The 19,726-nt window shown below is 36.4% G+C and overlaps 1 protein-coding gene across 12 annotated transcripts in view; it reads left to right on the top strand.

The window, feature by feature from the left end:
* The window catches only part of LOC105480824 (teneurin transmembrane protein 2), a 3,943,693-nt gene that overhangs the window by 3,023,632 nt on the left and 900,335 nt on the right, over window positions 1-19,726 (top strand). For all 12 annotated transcript variants that reach the window (XM_071097760.1, XM_071097759.1, XM_071097767.1 and 9 more), the window contains one exon: window positions 18,106-18,381. In XM_071097760.1, coding sequence (XP_070953861.1) covers window positions 18,106-18,381 — 276 coding nt within the window. The remainder of the gene's footprint in view (window positions 1-18,105; window positions 18,382-19,726) is intronic.

Raw genomic sequence — 19,726 nt, 5'->3', positions numbered from 1 at the left:
TGGCTCTGGGAGAAAAGCTTTGTTCAAGTTGACAGTTTTAAAAATCTAAATGTAGGAATTCCATTGTTTTGAGGAAAGAGGCCTTGTCTTAAAGATGAATATCTTTATCTGACAAAAAGTAGAAATTTGTAACGTAATACTAATTGATTACTGTGGATTCAGAATTTGTAGTTATAACTTATACTTCAGGAATAACATGGTCCACATGCAGCACAGAGCCCTCGTTGCTTTGACTTTTTCCCCCTCATGCAAGAGCCATGCTTTTTGTTTGTTTGTTTTGTTTTGTTTTGTTTTTTGAGATGGAGTTTCTCTCTTGTTGCCCAGGCTGGAGTGCAGTGGCGCAATCTCAGCTCACTGCAACCTCCACCTCCCAGGTTCAAGCGATTCTCCTGCCTCAGCCTCCTGAGTAGCTGGGATTACAGACATGTGCCACCACACCTGGCTAATTTTTGTATTTTTAGTAGAGATGGGATCTGGAACTCCTGACCTCAGGTGGTGCACCCGCCTCAGCCTTCCAGCATGCTGGGATTACAGATGTGAGCCACTGCTCCCAGGCGAGCCATCCTTTTTAAGAACAGTGTTTCCACATTGCATTTCAAATTGTCTCATTTTTTAAAAACTCAATATAGTCACCATAATTTAATTATTTTTTATGTGAATCAAGGCAAGGCTAGTGAATGATGACTTGAGTGTTATGTGTGTACGATAATAAATTTGTTCTCATATGTTTTTGAAGTTTATTAAATTTCGAGTAGTCCTTTGATTCTGTTCTTCAGTTGTACTAAAATGCCTGATCTATGCATTCTCACACTCTTCCAGATGTCGCTTCTAAGCCTCCAGCACCTCCTCCTCATCTTCAATCAGAAACAAATTTCCAAACCACATCTACCATCTACACATTCCCAGCATCTTTGCCCACATACTCCACCTTATTGCCTATCACTATAAGTGAAAAACTACTACTGTTATCCCAGATAAAAAATTCACCTGTGTGCAAGTGCAACATCGCGGTCCCACTGGTCTATTAGAGGTTTCTCCAGGAATTCTACCTGCCTGTCTCCTAAATGAACCATTCTTTCATTCCTTCTAGCACAAATACCTGCTGTTCTTTTCCCTGACTTACATTCACCCACTTCTACCAGTTACTGCCACGTTCCTTTACTACAATCTGCAGCAAATCTCAGAGGAGCTGTCTCTCATATTGCTTCTGATTCCTCTCCCCCATTTTTCTCATAAACACAATCCAATCAGACTTTCACATATACCCCTCCACATAATTGCTCTTGCCAAGGTCACCAATGATTACTATGTTGCTGCATCATAATTGTCCATTCTCAGTTCTCTTCTTAACGACCCATCAGTAACATTTGAAACAGTGAATCACTCCCTCCTCTTTGATACACTTTCTTCATTTAGATTCCATTCTACCACACACTTGTGGCTTTCCTCCCATGCACAGGTCACTCTTTTTTTTTTTTCTTTTATGGTTATTTGACCCTTCTGGTCTTATGGTTTCTCTTTCCATACTCCTTTACTGCTTTCCCTTCTTCACTCCAAACTCTTAATAGGAAAGTGACCCGGGGCTCAATTCTTGATATTCTTTTCTATCTATGTTTATTCCAAACTGGTGATCTTCTCCAGTTCCACAATGTTAAATAGCACGTATATGGCAATGACTCCCAAATCTGTATCTTGTATATCAGATATCTCTGATATATTCAGCTAACTGATCAGCATTTTCACTTATATGTCAAACACCCAAAGCAAACTCATGTCGAAGACTGAAATTCTGATCTGCACACACACACACACACACACACACACACACACACACACACACACAGAGCTATTCTTACAGCCTACCCCATTTTAATAGAAAACTCTTAGTTTTCAGTCCAAAAATGATGTCACTTCTAACCCTTCTGTTTCTACCACACCCCACATGTAATCCGTCAGCAAATTTCAAGACTGTGGACCCCGCTACTCTTTCCATCCAGACGGGCTCTAATCGTTTTTCCCATGCAATCCTAAAATGTGTTTAAAGTGGTCTCCTTGATTCGGTTCTGCCACATTCCTTTACTGCTCTTTGCAGCAAATCTCACAAGAGCAATCCTTTTAAAATGTAAATTAGATGATGTCACCTTTCTCTCCCAAAACAATGCAATTGCTATTTCACTGAAACCAAGGTCCTTAAAATCACCTCCAAAGTCACACAGGACCCAGCTCTCTCCTTAACTTTCTGATGTCTTCTCCTAAGGTTGTAACTTTATTCCCTTCATTCCAGCCACAAAGTCCCCCTTACTCTTCCTAGAATGTGCCAGGCATGCTCCTTCCTGGGATCTTCGCACCAACGGCTTCCTCATTCTGCAGGTATTGGAAAGATTAAATTTCCCAATTTACTTAAGTATTTGTTTAAAGTCACTTTATCAGTGAGCTTTCCTGGATCAGATTATTCAAAATATTCACAAATGGCCATGCACTCCTCTGCTTTCTTTCTTTTTTTTTTTTTTCTTTTCATAGTACTTACCACCTTTTAAGATACTACATTCTTAAGTTTAATTAGATTCCATTTGTCAATTTTTGCTTTTGTTGCAATTGCTATGGGCATTGTTGTCATGAAACCTTTGCCAGTTCTTATGTCCAGAATGATATTGCCTAGGTTGCCTTCCAGGGATTTTATAGTTTTGAGTTTTACATTCAAGTCTTTAGTCCATATTGAGTTGATTTTTGTATGTGGTGTAAGGAAGGGGTCCAGTTTCAAACTTCTGATATGACTAGCCAGTTATCCTAGCACCATTTACACCATGGAATACTATGCAGCCATAAAAAGGAATGAGATCATATGAGCCCTTTGCAGGATCATGGATGGAGCTAGAGGCCATCATCCTTAGCAAACTGAGACAGGAAAAGAAAGCCAAATGCTACATTTTCTTACTTATAAGTGGGAGCTAAACAATCAGAACATATGAACACAAAAAGAGGAACAAAAGACACTGGGGTCTACCTCAGGGTGAAGAGTGGGAGGAGCGAGAAGCAGAAAAAAGAACTATTGGATACTAGGCTTAGTACCTGGGTGATGAAATAATCTGTACAGCCAACCCCAGTGATACGAGTTTACCCAAACAAGAAACCTGCACGTGTACCCTTGAACCTAAAATACAAGTTTTTAAAAAATAAGTAAACCCATTATATCCAAGTACCTACTGCAGATAAGGCACTCTATCACCCTAAAAAAGGTACTACATACTTAGACATTATGTTAACTGTTTATTGTCTATTTACCTCAGCCAAAATAGAAGCTCTGTAAGGGCAGAAACCTGGATCTGTTTTGTTTGCTGATACATCCCAAACCCTTAGAACCAGGCTTCGCATTTAGTAAGCACCAATAATATTGGTCATATGAATGAATGCATGCACTAATGAATAAGGTTCTTTACCTTTGTTTTTCCAGCCCAAGGTCCCATTCTTTTAGGGTCTATGCCTCTTCTCATGTATTCCTGGCTCCCATATAGTAGGCTGTCTTTCTGTTCGTGGTATCCTTCATTTATGGTGTGAGATAATGACATAACAATGTATGTTAGGAATGAATATTCATTATAGGAAAAAGGACCTGAAAAATTTATCCTACTGGTTCTGCTGCTGTTTCTACTACAATGATTACTCTGCACTATTTTCTAAAATATTTTATTCAGGACCCCCTATTCTGGTTACACTGTTAAGTGTTTTCTAGTCATAGATAACTTTTATCTCAATAGGCTTATGAGGATAAGGTATTACTAAGCTTGCTTCATAAATGAGAAGACTGGAGATTGGGAGTGGAAGTTTAATTAGATTGTGTACTATCAAACCGTAAGTAGTGGAATAGGAATTCAAACTGTGGGCTACTCGCTTCTAAAATATTCTTAACCACAGATATATACAGTCTCTCACCTAGGGAACAAAGTGCATGGGTTTCCTGGCAGTATATCAGTCATACTGTGGTTTGGTCACATGTATTTTTGCTCCATAACTTTAGCCCAAATTGAATGGAACTTGAAAAGACATACAAATGAAGGTATTTCTATGTAGTGCAATTGAACATATGAGCAGGGAAATGCTGAGTGATGTGACATAGTAGACAACATTATGATATCACAAATAATTTAAAGTATGGAATTAAGATAGACTTATCCAAGGTTTTTATTTTTTAAATTTTTTAAATTGATTTTTTTAAAGAAAGTCATAGAAAAGTACAGAGAAGAAAGCAAGCAATGAGCATCACTCGTAATTAACGAGTGTCAATATTTTGTCAAATTTGCCTCAAATTTTCTTTTTTTTCCTAATTGCATTCTTCTCCCTCCATCTCCAGAAATAATCGCGATTAAGAATTTGATGTGTATTTTTCCAGTCCAAACTTATCTCTTTGCTATGTATGTGTCTATAAACAACATATAGCACTCATTATATCTTTCTTATTGTGTTTTTGTAACTGGACATTTGTAATTTGATATCTATCTCTCTTAAGACCAACACTATTATTTCTAATAATTCTCTACTCCTAAAATTGCCATTGTGTGGCAAATGATGGCCAGAGTTGAAGGCCTTAAGTTCCTTTTGTCACTTTTTCAGGAGACTTTTTCTATCTAAACATCTTTTGTAACAAGCAATATATGAACAATGTTATTTAGCACATTTAACTCTGTCAATGGTTTTCAGTGGAGAGTGTGAAGATCTTTTTAAAAAAATCATAACTGGATGCCTCTGGATATGCTGAAATCTTCATGAAACTGTTGTCTCTATTATATGTGAATACATCCATCAAGTGTTGATAGTAATGGTTGTAAGGTCCTTTGGTGTATAGCTCTAACCACATTGGGAATGATATATTTTAGTGGAGAATTAGTCTCTGGCATTGCTGAAACTGATTACTTATAGTATCACTCACACCATGTATATAACAAGTGCTGATGGTGTAGTATTTCAGCTGTGATGACATAAGAATTTTTTTTAACCTTATTGAGCCAGCTTCTGCCTTCTATTCTTGAACTCCTTTTTGACTTTGGCTGTGTGTGACTCAACAACTCTCTGTAAGTCAACAGCTGCCAGATGCTAAGTGTAATTAAGGCTTTACATGTATTTGTAACCTACGACATGTGTTTGGAAAACAGGAAGCAAGGTGGAAAAGGAAGAAAAGTAAAACTCTTGACTCAGTTTCAGTTATCCTCTCCCTGTTTAATGGATGCTAACAGGCACTAGGAAGCTATGATCTGGCCTTTTTTATAAGCTCCATGGCTGGAGGCTTATTATGGTTTTAGACGAGTATCTACATCCCAACTGTAACTGGTGATGAAGCAGTTGATTTAAAAGAATTATTTTACAAACAAGAGTATATCTTTAACATTTACCCTTAAATATTTGTGGTCTAATATACAGTATGATTACTTACTGAGGCAAAGTATCTGCTACACGTATATTTACCTGCTGATAGACTGTGATCCATCCATCTCGCTAGATGTCAGAATGCAGATGAGTTAATTAACTCTTGAGATCTAGAATAATTCTTCTGTGATAGGAAAGTCAAAGTGTTTTCAAAACATCAAGTACCTGATGGAAATAGGCACCTTGGTGAGTGCTGAAAATGCAAATGTCATGTGCCTTTTGGTTAATTTCAGTAATGTTAGCAGTGTCTCTACTGATATCTCATATTTTTTTTTGTATTTTTATGGGAAAGTAAGATATTGTGTTACTTAATGGAGTAAATATTAAATATATCTAAATACATGCAGTTTAACTAGAAACTGCATTTTATTTACATTGTGGCAGAATAAGCTGAAAATAGAATCCCATTTCATTGCCTATCATTTTGTAGTTTTATACTTACTATTAATAGTAAAATAATAATGATAGTAAAATAATAATAGCTCATATTGATCAACTTGTTGGTGTGTGTGTGTGTTTGTTACACACACCTACACACATATTTATTATATGTGACCGTAAGAGGCAAGTACCGTTATTCTCTCATTTTACAGGTGAGAAAATGGAAACAGGAGTATTAAATAGCTTGATCAGAACAACAGCAACAAAATAGTCCTCACAGCAAGTAAGAGAACTCTCCATCCAGGCAGACTTTAAAAAAAAAGATAGAAGAAGAAACAAAAATAAGCAAAAGTCAGAAATCTGAGCATTGAACTGTAAGCCCACAGTAGGTTTTCATTGTGAGCAAAGACTGCTACTAGAACTGCAATGGAGAAATGACCTGAGGCTTAGAGCAACAAGGACATGAAACTGAGATTTCTGTAGTAAGCCAGGAAACCTAAAAAGAGGTGTGTTTAACCCTACCACATGCACATTGCCTGTGTAGAATCAAATACAAATTTTTTAGCAGGCAAGAATCCCAGTTTCGCCCCGTGTGATTTTTGAAAATTAAAATAAACGTGCATATCTAAAATTTAATATAATTACGTATGTAAGAAAACAAACCTTCATAGTTAAGTGTGAGCAAGTCCATAAATAATTGATCTTGACCTTTAAAATTTTAAAACATTAGAATTTATCATATACATAACTACTATGTATAATAGAAAAACTAAACAATTGAAAAGCAATATCAATTTTATAATGAAATGCAAATTGTTGAAATTTAAAAAGTTTAGAACATAACAGTGAATGTGAATTCAAGCACAATTAAAGAAATACATAGACATAACTGGAAAAATAATAATAAGAAATTAGCAACAGACCGCACAGAGAGAAAAGAGATAAAAATACAACAGAGGCATTTAGAGAGAAAATGCCTCTTATGCTACCTCTTATGCTAGCATAAGATCAACTGACTTTAGTTGGTGAAAAGAATAGAGTATGGAAGTGAATGAACATGTAAAAGAGGCAATGACTGAGACTTTTTTATATTAAGAAATCATGAGCCGGGCGCAGTGGCTCAAGCCTGTAATCCCAGCACTTTGGGGGGCCGAGATGGGCGGATCACGAGGTCAGGAGATCGAGATCACCCTAGCTAATATGGTGAAACCCCGTCTCTACTAAAAAATGCAAAAAACTAGCCAGGCGAGGTGGCGGGCGCCTGTGGTCCCAGCTACTCGGGAGGCTGAGGCAGGAGAATGGCGTGAACCCGGGAGGCAGAGCTTGCAGTGAGCTGAGATCCGGCCACTGCACTCCAGCCTGGGTGACAGAGCGAGACTCCGTCTTAAAAAAAAAAAAAAAAAAAAAAAAAAAATCAATAGAGGCACCAAATATATCAAGTAAGATTAGAACTCTAAATAGACTGGTACAACATACATATTGTAGTCCCTAGAGCACCACTAAAAAATACGTGAAAAGATAGACAAAAAGCCTAGACAAAATTTAAATGAAAATTTTAAATAATTTATTAACTCACAACAAATTAGGCAAAGAAACACAGAGGGAGGAAAATACAGGGAGCACAAACAGGGAAACATAAATAATAAACCTAAATCCAATCATATCAGTAATTACATTAAATATAAATTGACTAGCATACCAATTAAAAGACAAAGGTTGTCAGATTACTTAAATAACAAGACCTAATTATATGCTGTCTACAAAAGGCATATGTTAAATGTAAAGACAATAGAAAAGTTGAAAGTGAATAAATGGAAATAGATGAATCACACGTTTATTGTTCACAATAAAAATAAGAAAGCTGGCTTGACTGCTTTATATAAGGCAAAATAGACTTTAAGATCACAAGAATTACAAGAGAAAAAGATGAACATTTCAAATTGATAAAAGGGTCAATTTATTCTAGAGATACAAAAGTCTATGTGCCTAATAACATAGTTTTACAGTGAGAAAGAGAAGGAATACAAGACAAAGCAAAATTAACAAAAAAAAAAAGGGGGGAGGAAAGAGAAAAAAAACAAAACTGCAGATTTAACTCTTTTCTCAGTAACTGAAAAACTATCTAGACAAAAATAGAGGATATAGAGAATTTGAAAAACGTTGTCAACCACCTTGACCTAGTAGACATTTATAGGACACTACACACAAGAATTCTAGAATCACATTATTTTTCAAGTGAAAATTCTGCAATATATTCTATATGTTGGGCTATAAAATGTCTCAATAAGTTTCAAGATGGAAATCCTGGAGAGTTTGTTTTCTGTCCACCAAGTATGTAATTCAGAAATCAGCATCAATCAGACAAGTACCAGATATTTGGAAATAAAATTACACACTTCTAAGTAACCTATGGGTCAAAGAAGTAGATGAGAAATTTAAAAATTTTGAATGATTTGCATGCACAATACATTCAAATTTGGGGAGTACAGATAAAGAGGAAAATATTATAGGTTTGCATAATTACTTAAGAAATAAAGAAAATATTTCAAATCAGTGATCTACATTGCTACCCCAAGAACCTAGAGAAGGATGAGAAAACAAAACTCAAGTAGAAATAAATAAATAAGCAAGATAAGAGCAGAAATTAGGGAAATGGAAAATAAACAATACACTAAATTAAAGCCAACAGCTGTTTGAAAAATCGATGAAATAAAACTCCAGTAAGAATGATCAATTTAAAAAGAAAGGATCCCTCATATCAAAAATGAAAGAAAGAATATTGTTATAGATTTACACATATTAAAAAAGTCATAAATGGTTGATGAAATGGACAAATTCCCTGTAAAACACAATTAATATTAGAAAGCATATATTACCTCAGAAGTCTTTATTAGGACCACCATATGTTGATGATAAAATGTTCAATCCATCAGAAAGCTATAATGCTAAATCTTACAATTATAGACAGGACACGCCAACAGCAGATTAGTAGCAATGTATAAAATGTATAGCATGAAATGCTTATAATAATAAAGAAGAATGTCTGAACATTAAAGACATAAAGGACCAAATTTTGAAGGTATAGAAAACAGCAAATGAATGAACTCAAAGAAAGAAATAATTTGTATGCATAAGGGTAGAAATTAATAAACTAAAAAACATACAGACAGGAGATAGAGTCAGAAAAGCAGAAATTTTGTTCCTTTGAAAGAAAAAGACTATTATTGGTAAAACCAATTCAGTTAAAAAAAAGAAGGCACAAATAAATATTCTGATGAATGAAAATAAAGACAGTATTCTACAAATCCAGCAGAAATTTTTAATAAGAAATTTTTAATAAGCCTAAACAATACATGGATAACCTATTGTATTTATGTCAACCTATTTGAAATTATAAATGAAATGGGCACGTTCCTGGAAAATTTATTGTTCCTAAATTTTCTAAATCAACTCACTACAAAATGGTAAATAGTAATAATTCTATATAAAGAAATAAAGCAAGTTTCTTCCTCTGTAGACTGATGATCATCATAATAGCTACATTTGTTTTGTGGTTATTCTGATGCAGGCAACAATGTAAGCATTTTCTGCCGCTTTATGTCATTCAGTACCCTCTTCCACCCTGTGAAGGTAGGTGCTATTTTTCTGTCCATTTTATAAATGAGTAAATGAAGTCAGCAGAAGTAATTAATTCTAAGACTATCTGGTCAACAAGTATTTTTAAAACAGACAATCTAACTCCTGATTTTCTTAACCTTAGGCTATATGGTGACTGTTTTGTGGGGCTGCTTTTTTAATTAAAAGGGAAAACTATATAAAAGCATTTAGGACAGTGCTTGACACATTTTGAAGCCCTAGTAAATGTAAACTAATCTAGTAGCCTTGCAGCTAACTCACTACTGTCCTCTTTCCCTGTCTCTCTGATGAAAACAATTGTTTAGGGAGGCAGAGTCTCATAGAGTCAGGTGAATGTACATGTTTGTAATGTTCTCACATAGGATAACTGATTGGTATAGTTTTTAATACTGAAATTGATTTTTAATCTTGTTAGAATTTTCATCAGCAGAAAACCATCTCCAACTAGCCAAGCTCCTGGACATTTCATTATTCATTATGAACTGCCAGTTTTTCAGCAGAACCTTTGTGTTGTGGCTGATTTTGGGTTTTCCAAATTGGGCATTGTTCAGATTTCCCGCTGGAATGGGAAAATGCCACCACACCAGAGGAGAATGCCACCTTCGTCTTTCTCTTTGAAAATTATAAGCTGGCCGGGCGCGGTGGCTCAAGCCTGTAATCCCAGCACTTTGGGAGGCCGAGACGGGCGGATCATGAGGTCAGGAGATCGAGACCATCTTGGCTAACACGGTGAAACCCCGTCTCTACTACAAATACAAGAAAATTAGCCGGGCGAGGTGGCAGGCGCCTGTAGTCCCAGCTACTCGGGAGGCTGAGGCAGGAGAATGGCGTGAACCTGGGAGGCGGAGCTTGCAGTGAGCCGAGATCGCGCCATTGCACTCCAGCCTGGGGCACAGAGCAAGACTCCGCGTCAAAAAAAAAAAAGAAAATTATAAGCTTACAGGAAAACCTAGGTTACTGGAAAGTCTTCTGTCTTCACTAGCCATCTTGGTGTTTCCTTGATTTAGAATGTGTTTATTCATATTGGAATGTTTCTAGTCACAAATTGTAAATGTTTGGACACATCAGAAGACATTTATATAGATTAAAATAATTAGTCTAAAAGTTTACAAACATCAAAACATCAATCTCTTAGGTGTCATACATTTAAAAATGTAATTCTTAAAGTACACTTTTGAAATACAAATATTTGACTTAAACTTTTATGAATAATAATGCATGTACACGTACTCTGTTGTTTTAAGCCAGAGGATTTTGGGTGAACAGTTTTATCAACATTGGGAAAATATCTAAATATGTAAAAACAGATGAACTTTAAAAGGGCATTAAAAGAGAGTTTATGTGAAGACTTTCAGGATATACAAGCATAAAATATTAGTATTCATAAATAGTTCCTTCGGTGCCTTCCAAAGTGGTGATCAGTGGATATATGTAAATATGTAGGCTTTTATATTTGTATAAAAATAATATTTTAGATAATGTTGATAATGGTTTTAAACTGATTATTTTGTATGGCTTACACATATCTATAATTGCTCAACATTTAAATATAACATATTTAAACTAAATGTGAGATAACAATTTGGCATTTCATTTTGATTTGTCAAACAGAAATAAAATTATATTTTATCACTTATAACTGCTACATTTTGCTTGATGACATTCTATGGGCAAAAGCTGAGGGCCTCATGTCAAATTACTTCAATTTCTTTGATAAAAAGTACTATAACATTATAATTTCTATCTTTTTCTTAAATATCTGCTAGAAAAAAATGGACTCCATATTCATTCTTGACTTTAAAATGTACGCTCTAACATTTGCACAAGAAAAGTGACCCATGATGTTTACAAGGGATTCTCTTTGTTTTAGGATGAATGATTTTAGAAAAAGCCCACTTAAAAAAGGAATCAATGTTCAAAAGAATGAATATTTCAAATTAAATAGTAAAAATAATTTATTGCAACTATCTTGAAAAAAATAAACCTAATTTTCAAAACTATATTTCAGTTTGTTTACTTTTATTTACTATTAGAACTATGCATATTTTGCATAGTTCAGTTTAAATTTAATATTATTCACTATTTGAATGATACATATTTTTTTCAAAATGATAAAGAATAACAGTTTGGGGGTGGGGCATATATATTCATGTTACAGCAAAATTGTTTCATTGTACCACATTATATCTTTCCCTTTAGCCTTGCATTTTGCAGCAGGATCATAGAGAGTCATTTTTTCCAAAAAATATTTGATGAGTTCATTAATTTTCCTAAGGGCTTCTCATTAACCTTTTATTTAAATAATTATCATTGCTCATTCAAGTTGAGATTTTCTTGGTACGTGGTATGACCAGTGATTTTTTACTATATCCTGGCCAATTGAAATATTACATTATGAAACCCTGGATCATATTTAAATCTTCTGTTACAGTAAGCCTCTTCTGACACTGAGCCAATGGGAATAGTGGGATACTGTGTCTTGACTACCAGGTGAATGTAAAGGTCCATCCACTGTGTGTACTCTGACAAGGTGGGGAAGACGGTGCAGTGAAAGAATGCTGCTTCATTGCTGCAGGGCAGAGATGGGTTTTTAGAACCCTCCCCGTCCCCCACCCCAGGCCTCTGCCGATGACAACCTCATTGAGAGGGAGAGAGTTATCTCCTTACCATTCCCCACAAGTCCCCTTCTGATTGTGTTGGTGAAATTAGATTTAACATTTAGCCTTCTCTGCCCTCAGCAAGGAGAGGGAGGGCTGGGGATAAAAGTCCAGGATTCCTGCGCTGCTGGTCTCCACGGACAACACTTGGTCTTTTAAAATTTTACCCTGGTGTGTTTGTAGAAGTGTAGGGATGGGGCTCCTTGCTATAGCAGGCTGTTCTTGGGGCTTGTTTTGTCCACTGCCATTTCCAATTTGCAGGTTTCTCTAGCACCAGGTTTGGAATACATGAGGCAAAAATAAATCCCAGGGAACTCGCCACCATGTAGTTCCTGAGGCTCCAGGACCCTGTTAAATCTACCTCCTTCCCTCCCATTTTTCAGAAACTGCTTATGTGGTTTTTGTATGTAATGTCCAGGGTTTTTAGCTGTACTTAGTGGAAAAGTAGAGAAGGGGAACAATAAATCTTGGTCCAGAACCAGATGTCTGTCAAATCAGATTTTGACGTTCCCATCATTGTGAGCACACTATTCTATCTTCTCTTGTTAACTGGCTTAATTCTGTTAGATTTTGGTTATTCTGTGACCTTTTTATGAACTAAATTTTTTTTTTTGCATACTTTTTGTTGACTTCATGGAGACCTGCAACTTCCCAAGCTTTACAATCTAATTACAGATTGGCACCATATTACTTTCTGGTCTCAGTAAGAAATTACTTACTTACACATTGATATGGTAGTTAATATGAGAAGAGATACTAGGAGTGGGCAGGGATAGGTGAGGATTAATTTTATAAGTGGTCATTCGTGACTATTTTCATGTTATTACAATTTTATTTCTCTGTATAAAGTTTCTTCTCTTAAATTCAGGGTACTTGCATTATAAACATTTAGACAATGAGAGTTTTCTGTATTGCATTCTCACTTTACTACAGTTAACTTTTATCTTCTTGCCCTTGTAGTAGAAAAATCTGTTCCAATGCTGACATTTTCAGTGCTATTTGTATATCCTGGTATTACCATGACATGATAATTCTGACTTAACTACATATGTGCTTTTCCTAGTTAAATGTTATTTCAAAGTTGGTAAAAACTTATAAAATAAAGCCATAATCACAATGCACATACATATATCTCCTTAAAATTGCATCCCAAGTAGAATTAGTGGGTGAAAGGATGACTCTTGAATTCTGTTGCGAAATTTCTCTCTAAAAAAGGCATGGAGAGGATCTGGATTATACAATGTGGTTACGATCAAGAAAAGACAATTTAATGTCCAAGATATTTATCAAGAGAATTATTTTCAGACTTGTATTCCCCTCTTTTGATCACTGAACAGTTTTTAGATGTTAACATTCTTTCCTAACCTTAAATTACACTAAAATTGCTTTATGTAAATATTATAGATTACATGTAATCATTTATCTATAAAAATATTGATTCTGGCCTCGATAATGTACTCTGGGGCCACACTGGGTGAGTTACTGGCAACAGCCATGGAGCTCGTCCCTGAAATAAAATGCATTGGCACATCATCCGTATGCACTTTAATCAGTGCTATCGGGAGACTGGAGGCAGATAGAAGATAAATAATAAATACGTATTCCATGAATACTGATATATTGTGCCTCCTCGTTATCTTTCTGCAAGATAGTAAAGAAGAAATGAAGGGTTCATGGCTTTCCACTAGAAATCTTAGCTTGGAGAATCACACGTTGAGTAGTTTCTCTCTTCCATTCAAAGCTGCCACGGAGCTTACTAAAGACTTAATTGTGCAAGATGAATTAGGGCAAAATCAGTCTTCCATCGATGAGCAAAGTGCAAAATGGTAAGTTGAGCTGGTATTAAAGATGCTTCCATACTAACTTACATTCTGAGAAGTGTGTATAGGGTGCGGGGCTTCTTGCTGTAAGATAAAATACATGGAAAACAATGGTTGGAAATCGATCCGTATAGAGGAATGTTTGGGAAAACTGGGTGTGGTGTGAGCAAACTGAAGTAGGTATGTGTGATAGCTTCTCAATGGAGTAAATCCCCAGTCCTTCGGAGCGTTCACCCCAAACTAGATGAACAGCTGGTGAACAGGCTGTGAAGGCATGAGGCTTGGACCACTAGGTGACCTCCGTGGCTCCCTGTTCTTTTTTCTTTTTTTGAGACAGAGTTTCACTCTTGTTTCCCAGGCTTAGGCTGGAGTGCAATGGTGTGAACTCAGCTCACCGCAACCTCCGCCTCCCAGGTTCAAGTGATTCTCCTGCCTCAGCCTCCCGAGTAGCTGGGATTACAGGCATGCACCTCCACCCCCGGCTAATTTTGTATTTTTAGTAGAAACGGGGTTTCTCCACGTTGGTCAAACTGGTCTGGAAGTCTTGACCTCAGGTGATCCATCTGCCTCAGCTTCCCAAAGTGCTGGGATTATGGGAGTGAGCCACTGTGCCCGGCCTGTTCTCTTCCTATGTAATATTTATCACTGTATGGATTGTACTTTGTTTATGTGATTCTTTGATTAATGCCTTTTTCCCCGATTAGACTGTAAATGTCATGGACTATATTTTTATAATGCACACTGTTATATCCCTGATGCCTCGCACAGCACTAGGAACAATAAATATTTGTTGAATGATTTAATAACTGGATAGACCCATTTTTTTTTTCTTTCTCCTGCGTATATGACTCGCTAGCTTCATATGTTAAGCCAGCATGCCTGGAAAAAGCTTGGTCCAGAACCTGTCCCAGGTGTTAACACTTTCAACGAGGTTCCTATTCTTTGAGTTAGTGGAGGTTAGAAAGATACCAAACTAGGAACTATGGGGAAATGGTGGCATTGGCAAGGAATGATCCTGTTGGAAGGTGAAGATGAAAAGGTAATTTTTTTAAAAAAATCAATATTGATTTTATAGGAAAATCTTCCTTTCTATATATACCAATGTAAACATACTCATTTACCTTTTCCTGGCAAATTCAGCACAGAACTTCCAATTTTCTTTATAATGTTACTCCTTTGTGGCTCCGGGGCTATAAGCTTGAAGTGGAAACTCTTAAAGTACACTTTTTCTTTTCTAACATTTGTGGTTACTTTTTAAATGTATGCAAATCTTACCTGATTCATGAAGATCTCAAGTTTGTTTTCTCATAAAAATAAGATTTCAATTTCTTTTCTCAGGTAAATTTAACTAAAGAAGGGGCACTGTGTGTATTCCATGTGGTCCCATGGCCTCGGCCCACTGTTAGCCCTGGAACCCAGGCCAAAAAACACATGCAATGCTCTTCACAGAGACTGCCGTCCTCACACAGCTGTTTCTTGTTTCCCGAGGAGATCTTTGAAAGTAGTTCTAGATAATGAGATGTGGAAAACTATCTGAAAAGTTGTCTTACTACACACCCACTCCATTTTAAATGGGATTATATACCTACAAGTCCTCACATGTGGAATAAAAATATGTGTGTTTTAGTTTGGATTTTCATTTATTGTGGGAAAATGAATCAACATATCTTATGACTCTGTCCAGAAGGAACTTGATCTCTAAGGACAAGATGGAGGAATATTACTCTAAAATGACTTTTTTTTCAATGACTTAAGGATGAGAAAAGCAACAACGGAAAGATCTTTCCATATTATATATACACACATACACACACACTCAGTAACTTCATTCTCATAGGCTACTGAGACTGAAATATACATTTTATACATTTTAATGTATAATTATGAGACTAATTACCAAGGATGCAAACTGGAACTGAATACGCTGGGCAGAGAATTTCAGACAGCATGATAAACCGCACCCAGGGAATAAACAGCAGCACTTAGCACTGTGCTGATGGCAGAGAGGACTTCCCTCTTCACTGCACAGGTAGTGGATTATCACCCCATGCTGACAGGAATCTGCGCTTGGGTTTACTCTCCAATGAATAAGTTTCATTCTGAAGAGACAATTATGTGTAGAATTGGGCTTGATTCCATTTACACAACCAAATTAGGCTGGGAAAGCTCAGTGTGCAGTGAAGACAAGAAAAAAACTCGGAATAAAAAGACATATGTCTATTACAAATTAAAGTACCACAAGGGTAATGTGAACTAAACAGTGGTTTGGTGCTTTGTAAAATAAAAGGTAATAAATGATATTGAGTATGTAGGCTACCACAGCGTGTCAAGTTACATCAAGAGTTTAGAGACATGAATGATACGGAATGGCCTTTATGTAACAGATATACTTAGAGTGGGTAAACTCCTGGCTTTGGTATTATTTATGAGGTTTTCTCCACTCTTAGCAGAGAAGTGCATTTCTTCACTGCATTTACTTTTCATTGTCATAAATTGGTTAAAGACAAAAGAAATCAGCATTATACATCAGTAAGTAGAGTGGACCACTTGATTCTATCTATTTCTCATTGAAACCTTAAAATATCTCTTAAAAAGCCAAATAGTAAAGCGCACAAATAAATAAACTGCACAAAAATGTTGCCAGGTTTGCTTTGGCTGGAGACTGCTGACACTGTAGAAGCAGCACAGGCTGGGGGTCTGCAGGTACAGAGGTGAACCCTGGATCTGCTGTGTGCCCAGGTGTGACCTTGGACATGGTGTTTAACCTCTGCTTGTAAAGAGGTGATGTCAACACCTAAAATGCTGAGCGATGATGGTATTTAAGTGGCATAAAGCCTAAAGGTAGCTGGCCCATTTTCTGACACCTAATAACACACATGTTTATAGAACATGATAACGTGTTCAATAAAAACCTATTCTCTTTGCTTCCTGTCAGATCATGAGTTCACCCCTATAGGTCTTCGTGTGCACACATTCACTTTCCATAAGTGAAGCCTACTTGTGACTTTAAATTGTGTTAGCAAAGAGAGATTCTTTGATACCATTTAAAAACCAAAGGAGTAGCTCTTCGTCTCTAGGTTGCTGATTTCAGTGACACATTACATATACATACCTAACATAACTTCATTTCTGCCAGTGATGGGCCATGTATACAACAGTGGTCTTGTAGGATTATAATACTGTATTTTTAGTGTGTCTTTTCTATGTTCAAATACAAAAAATACTTGCCATTATGTTACTTTGCCTATGGTATTCAGTCCAGTAACATGCTGTGCAGGTCTGTAGTGTAAGAGCAGTACGCTAAACCAAAGCCTAGGTGTGTAATAGGCTAGACCATCTAGGTTTGTGTAAGTCACTCTGATGTTCTCAGAGCAAACATCACCTAAGGACACATTGCTCAGAACGTATCCCTCTCTTTAAGCAACGCATGACAGCATTTATTAAAAATGACTAATTTGGCACATATTATCATATGAGGCACACAATCACCCTGAGAAGATTTTAAGAGATTAATGCCCAGATTTCACAAATGAGAAAATTGGGGTTCGTGGAGTTAAGAGAATTGCCATAAATGAGACTGTTGTCAGTGGAAAGCTAGGACGGGCACCCAGGTATTTTAGCTGCCACTTATATTTATCAGTGGGTTAAGGCTATAAGACATGAACCTTAATTTGATCCCTGCATAGGGATCAGATCCAGGTATTGCGACCATCAAGATGCTTGACCTTGGATAAATGCCTTAAATCCTCTGGTCCCCAGTTTCATCATCTACATAAGGATTACAATAATATTGTCATCTTCATAAAGATGCAAAACTTTAAAAAATATAAAATGAAAGTTGCAAAATAAAAGGTGCACAAGTAAGCACTTGGTGTATATTAGCTATTATACATTCAGAGTTTTTTCACCTACATGGAGCTACCTAGACAATAGTGTCAGCATACCTAAAAATCTCTGAAATAAAATCTGAGCATTCTGTCCTATAATCGATATTTACTTTCTTTCTTTTGTTTGTTTTTCAAAGGTATCCCACTGTCCTAATACTCTTGTCCAAGATCTGTTTCTGTACACCACGGTGAATTTCATGTATTTGTCAGACGGGAAAAGTGTCTGCTTTGTTTTGTAAGACTGCATTTTAACTTTGTAAAGCATCTCACAAATTTTAATCAGCTTCTCTGTCACTCTCACCCTAGGAACCAACTTCACCCTTGCGGAACTGGGCATCTGTGAGCCCTCCCCACACCGAAGCGGCTACTGCTCTGACATGGGGATCCTTCACCAGGGCTACTCCCTTAGCACAGGGTCTGATGCCGACTCCGACACCGAGGGAGGGATGTCTCCAGAACACGCCATCAGACTGTGGGGGAGAGGAATAAAATCCAGGCGCAGTTCCGGCCTGTCCAGTCGTGAAAACTCGGCCCTTACCCTGACTGACTCTGACAACGAAAATAAATCAGATGATGAGAACGGTAGGCCCACTTCTTAAATACCTTTTTATGTTCTGTGCACTGCACCACGTGGGGCTTCGAATGTTTTTGTTTTTTCAATAAAGTGGCGTCATAAAACCATTCATTTTCTTTGAAGTTGACCTTGTTTCCACAGTGTGAGCTGGGGGGAAATAAACCAGCAACCCTCCAGCACACAAGAAATGAGAAGAGAATTTTAAAATCACATTTTGATGATAACACAGCATTCAGGTGTAGTCAGTTGGTCTTATTAGCAAGTAAATTACATTGCAAAAGAGGCAGCTTGATAAACTATGACCTATACCTAGAAAATGTCCTCTCTCCACAAGTTTCTAGGTCTTTGTATTGATTTCCCCTTCCCAGTAAATGGAAACCTGGGTTATTTTTTTTCATGAAGATCTCTTAAGAATCTCACCTTATCTTAGACTTTCATTTCCAGGCGGCAATGCCTCATATCCGTATTGAAGATCAAACTTGGAACAGATGCTCTGGAGCTTAATAATGACAAATAGGAAGAGACTTGTCTTCAAAAAAAAAAAAAGAATTCTTTATATGTTTACTTTTCCCCTTGGCACCTATGTAGGTTAATAGTTTCCTGCATCTTCTGTCACAAATCACTATTGCCTATCCATCAGCTTTGTAGGTGGGGTTTAATGAAACTTTGAAAATTAAATCCTTCCAATCATTAAGCAGTAAATATAGAGAAGCCTAAGCAAGTCATTGAAGAGATAAGGTGCTTATTTGTGGGTTTCTGAGCAATTCCGAAGTGTGTTTAGTCAAAAACATTTTTTAAAAAGATAAATTGCATTAGGTTACAGCCGATTTAAGAAGAAAACATCAAATGCTATGTGGTGTGTTATGAATAGATTGCATGTTTGCTAAAAGAATTACCATTACCATTAAAATGTTTACAAATAGATCAGTTAAGAATGTTTATATAAAATATTATAAACTTCTGCCAGAGCAGCTTTAAATATTTCCTTTCATTTAAAAAAGAAAAAGGAAATTTGCAGGCAGACAGCTTGTTGTGAATGCAAAAGCATAGCTAAATATCATTTAATCTCAAAACTGTGTTGAAAATACATCATTTCCTGGGTAAGTCTCACATACTCAAAAAGATGTCACTTTTTTGCATTGAAATTTATGTTTAATTTTGAAATAATTTATTCTACAGTGGGGACAAGGGGATGTGTCTTACTTATGCCTCCGTTCATGTAGCTAATCAAGGTGTACTCTCAAGGAAAAATCTGCACTTGACTCCTTTTGAATTTTAACAAAATTCTGACACTTGGCACATTTGACACTCTGAGGTGCTTATTTGATAGGAAATTACTTTTAGAAGTTTCCA

Source organism: Macaca nemestrina, chromosome 6 (assembly GCF_043159975.1).
Source record: "Macaca nemestrina isolate mMacNem1 chromosome 6, mMacNem.hap1, whole genome shotgun sequence".
NCBI classification, from domain to species: Eukaryota; Metazoa; Chordata; class Mammalia; order Primates; family Cercopithecidae; genus Macaca; species Macaca nemestrina.
This window is presented reverse-complemented; position numbering and strand designations above follow the sequence as displayed.